The sequence below is a fragment of the Phyllostomus hastatus genome, unplaced genomic scaffold, assembly GCF_019186645.2.
Source record: "Phyllostomus hastatus isolate PE091 unplaced genomic scaffold, TTU_PhHast_1.1 phas_contig_329, whole genome shotgun sequence".
Lineage (NCBI taxonomy): Eukaryota > Metazoa > Chordata > Mammalia > Chiroptera > Phyllostomidae > Phyllostomus > Phyllostomus hastatus.
Window position 1 is genome coordinate 1,734,278 of NW_025333854.1, and position 3,970 is coordinate 1,738,247.

At 63.8% G+C, this 3,970-nt stretch overlaps 1 protein-coding gene across 3 annotated transcripts; it reads right to left on the reverse strand.

Annotated features, from left to right (window-relative positions):
* Positions 1-436: 436 nt before the first annotated feature.
* On the reverse strand, positions 437-3,025 carry HSPB3 (heat shock protein family B (small) member 3). 3 transcript variants are annotated; one of them, XM_045839908.1, is made up of 3 exons: positions 2,897-3,025; positions 2,342-2,405; positions 437-1,986 (listed from the first exon to the last, which is right to left on the reverse strand). In XM_045839908.1, exon 3 carries the CDS (start codon positions 1,495-1,497, stop codon positions 1,045-1,047), a length of 453 nt encoding a protein of 150 aa, XP_045695864.1. In that variant the 5' UTR covers positions 1,498-1,986; positions 2,342-2,405; positions 2,897-3,025; the 3' UTR covers positions 437-1,044. The 3 variants fall into 3 exon arrangements, with proteins under 3 accessions (XP_045695864.1, XP_045695863.1, XP_045695862.1); XM_045839907.1 differs by having other exon boundaries at positions 2,342-2,699; positions 2,897-3,013; XM_045839906.1 differs by lacking the exon at positions 2,897-3,025 and having other exon boundaries at positions 437-2,002; positions 2,342-2,710.
* Between the last annotated feature and the right edge of the window lie 945 nt (positions 3,026-3,970).

A 3,970-nucleotide genomic window follows, 5' to 3' on the forward strand; every position in this document is an offset into this window, starting at 1 on the left:
CCAGCTGTGGAAGGCCGAATTCCTAAAACAAGCCCGGAGCCCCCACCCCCACCTCCGAGGAAGCCCCAGCCCCGCTGGGGAGAAAAGCCGCCCAGAGGCTCAGCTGCGTGCCCCGCCCACTGGCCGCATACCCCAGCCTGGGAGGCGTGGGCTTGGCCCCTCAGGGATGCCTGGCCTTGCAAAGCCAAGGATCTCTCGGCGAGCAGACGCCTCACACGTGCTGTATTCTGAAATCTGAAATTCTAAGCAGCATCTAAAGAGCACATTTAACTGGCTGTGCTTTTTAAAGTGGTTTCCTATACTTAACGTTAGCTTTTCAGAGCATGAGTTAACGCAGATCTTATTAACATTCCATGCTTCTCCACAGAGCAGGTGCTGGTTTTAAAAAAAACTGCAGATAAGAGCCACTTTAGAAAAGGAATGAGACATGTATATGGAACTTTTAAAAATAAGGTTTATATCTTAAACGCCACGTGAGTTCAAGGCAGTCACGACTGTAGTGCATCATATATGTATTTTCCATGCATACATGTATATTTAGACCCAATCTCAGGTTCCGTGTTGTGACCCTCAGACTCGGCTTACAAAGCTGGGGTTCAAACGTGCTGAGAGGAGAAGCCTGTCGGCTGGAGGGGACCGCCCCCCTTTTTAGCGACGCACAGACTTGTCACAGAGCGGATGAGCACCCCTGACATCAGCCGGTCCTCTGCCACCTGGCGGCATGACCAAGGCAGCTTCCCCCGCCTGGCTGCCGTGACGACGAGACAGTCCTGAGTCCTCGCTGGTACCAAACAAGTCCCCCAAACCGTCGGTGGTCAGGGGCAAGAGGGGCATCGCTTTGTGCACTGGGGACGCAGTGAACGAGCGTCCTCTCTCGTTCAGGGAACAAAGACAAGTTCAACGTACCGGGGACCGTGTCTCCCTCGGTAACCTTCCTGGGAAGCGTTTCGGTGTGGCTCCCACAAACACCCCCGCGGTACCTTCGCTGGCCGACCTGAGACTGTCCTCGCGCCCCGTGAGCACGGCCGGCGGGCGGCCCCTCGGTCACTCGGTCCCCGCCGGGCCCCTCACCTCCACCACCAGGATGCCGTCGTGGCAGAGGAGGGCCGACAGGTCCCCGGTCTGGACGCCCTCGGGCAGCCGGTACTGCCGGGTGAAGCTCCTGGAGACGAAGCCGTGCTCGTCCATCCGGGTCCCGTGCTGCGCCTTGACCAGCAGCCAGCCCTCGAAGGTCTGGATGATGATGTCCTCGGGGAGGAACTGCACCACGTCCAGCAGGACCTGGAAGCGCGCCTGGCCTCCCCGGCCTGGCGCCTCCACTGCGGCGTCCCCCGCCGGAGCCCGGGCCGCGCCGGCCCTCCCCAGGTCCACGGTGGTCGGCCCGGGCAGCGCGAACAGGGCGTGGTCCAGCCTGCAGTCCTCCAGCCCCCGCGCCTCGAACTGCTCCTGGTAGCGCACCGGGGTCTCCACGAGGTGCCTGCGCACGATCTGAGCCATGGTTGGGGGGTGGGGAGGGCAGCCACGCGGGCAGCGTCCCTCCGGGCCGTGTCCCTCTGACCGTCCGCCCGCCCAGCCGGAGCCCTCTGGCCAGACTAGCAGGTGGGGCAGCCACTGGCTGATAACCCTGCGCAGATCAGGCCGAAAACACCCCACACCCTCCGTCTCCAGTTGCCACACAGGCTGACAGCGCGGGGCTATTTATAGGGCGGCTCCGGGCCTGTGTCTATTTAGCTCCCAGCCTGCTGGGGCCGCCCTCCCCTCGGCCCCCCCCTCACCACCCAGTGGGCGAGCCCAGCTTATCTGGGGAGAAGAAGAGTCGGAACCAGAAGCAGTATGCGAAAAATGTAAGTGCACTGCCCTTGTGGACAACCGCGGTCGAAGGCGCCGTGACCTCTCAGAACAGCCTGGACGGGCGGACCCACTGCCGGCAGGAGCTGAGGCTGGGTGGGCCGGTCTCCACGGGCGGGGCTGGCGGGACGCGTCCAGCTGGAACCGGTGGGGACTTAAGATGCACACACGTCCAGACCTCAGACCCAAGACAGACCCACGGCCCTCAGCCCTGTCTTCCCTCCCACCTCCTCCTCTAAGCCTTGTCCTCAAGGGACACCGGAGCCCCGCCCTCCGGGTCTCTTCCACGTGACTCGGCAACACTGAGATGGGGTGACTGGGCCGGAGAAGGGTCAGAGCTCGGGGCTGGAGGGCGCAGAACCAGGAAACTCAGGGACGGAACCAGGGCCCGTGGGAGAGAAAAGTGTGGAAGCTTGAACTCTGCGGTTCGCAGGCCCAGGATCCGGGACACGTCTCTGGCCACAGCAAAGACCAGTTACGCGTGGTTTCTCACCTGTCACGGCCTCTGAAAGGACGGGGCAGGTCTGTACCCACGGCTGCAGAAGGACCTCCTGGGTCTGTTGAGTACGAAGCCCAGAACGGCAGAAATGTGCCACAGTTTATGCCAGTGGGCGTTTGCTTCTATAAATAGGATCCCCCTGAAAGGCACGCCTGGAACAGCAGCTGCCGCCCTGGGGGGCAGGGGCTGGAGGGGGACTCGACCTTCACTGTGAGTTATGTGTGTCTCTGATTTCTGCAGTGAGTACCTAATACACACGCACACACGCTTCCTTTCTGCACACAGAAAAACTTCCTCTCCGTGGGGCAGCATTCTCCAGAATGCACAGTTCCTTTATTACCACGTCTGTTTTCTTAGAAAGAAAAATGTCTATAAAAACCTTAACCTCGGAAACCAGGGGGGCCACCCCCTCGAGCCCCTCCCCTCACCCCAGGACCTGCACGCCCTAGTGGTGCCGCTCACGCCCCGCTCTGGTGGCCTGCCCTGGACCAGTGGGTGGCCTTCGAGAAGCACGCCCCCCAGTCCGCACCCTCCCGTCCCCCAGCTCACCAAAGACCGAGGGGCGATCCCGTGGGCCCTGCTCCACGAGATGAGCCAGGAGAGGACTCCCGCAGGTCAGGAAGAATTCGACTTTACAAGAGTAGAAAGCGTCCCGGCAAAGCTGAGGTTCTTCCCAGTGCCCCCCGTCCCCCCACGTGCATGGCTCCCCCCGTCCCCACCCCCAGAGGTGCACTTGTCACCACGGGTCACCCTCGTGGACACGCCATGGCCGTCATCGTCCCCCGAGGTCCGGAGTCCCGCGAGGCGCCCCCGTGGTGCGGACGCCTGCGGCCCAGACAGAGGCTCAGCGGCGAGCGTCCGCCACCGCAGGGTCACACGGGGCAGGGTCACACGGGGCAGGGTCACATGGGGCAGGGTCACACGGGGCAGGGTCACACGGGGCCGCTGCACTGCCCTGAGCCCCCTGCGCTCCGCCCCCGCTCACCCCAACCCCCGCTCAGACAGCCCCTCTGAGGAAGCACGCCTGTTTGAAGAACTGAATCTGAAACTGCTCTAGACAGTCAACTCTGATTCCAAAGGCCTGGAAAGACTCCGTGGAAGCAGGGTCAGGGCTGGCCTCTGAGGAGGACCCGGCTGTGTGAGCCGTCCCCGGGGGAAATGAGCTCCTGGTTGGTCCTGCAGGGCCGAACCGTCCGCTTCCCCGTTTCCCCAGACTGCCCTCTGCCGCCCGCCGATCCTGCACCCGGCCCGCCCTCCTCCCCCTCCCCCTCCCTCCTCCCCCCTCCTCTTCCCCCTCCCCCTCCTCCCCCTCCTCCTGGCCACCAGGGCCCTCTGTCCTCCCCAGAAGCTGTCTAGTGTCCTGACAGGCCGCTGGCCCACTCCGCCTGTGTCCGTGCCCCCCCCGCCCCCCCCCCCGAAGGAACCAGAGCAGCTGCCCCGGAGCCCGCTGTGGACCCTACCAGCCGCACCCCCGCTCCTCCCCGCACCCCCCCACCCCCCGCTGCTGAAAAATCCCTGACCACAACTCCCTGCAACCGCACGGAACCCCAAATCCTCCCTCGGCCCTCAGGAGCCAGTCCCCAGGCCGCTCCCCTCCCCCGCCTCTCACCCTCGGCCTGCCCC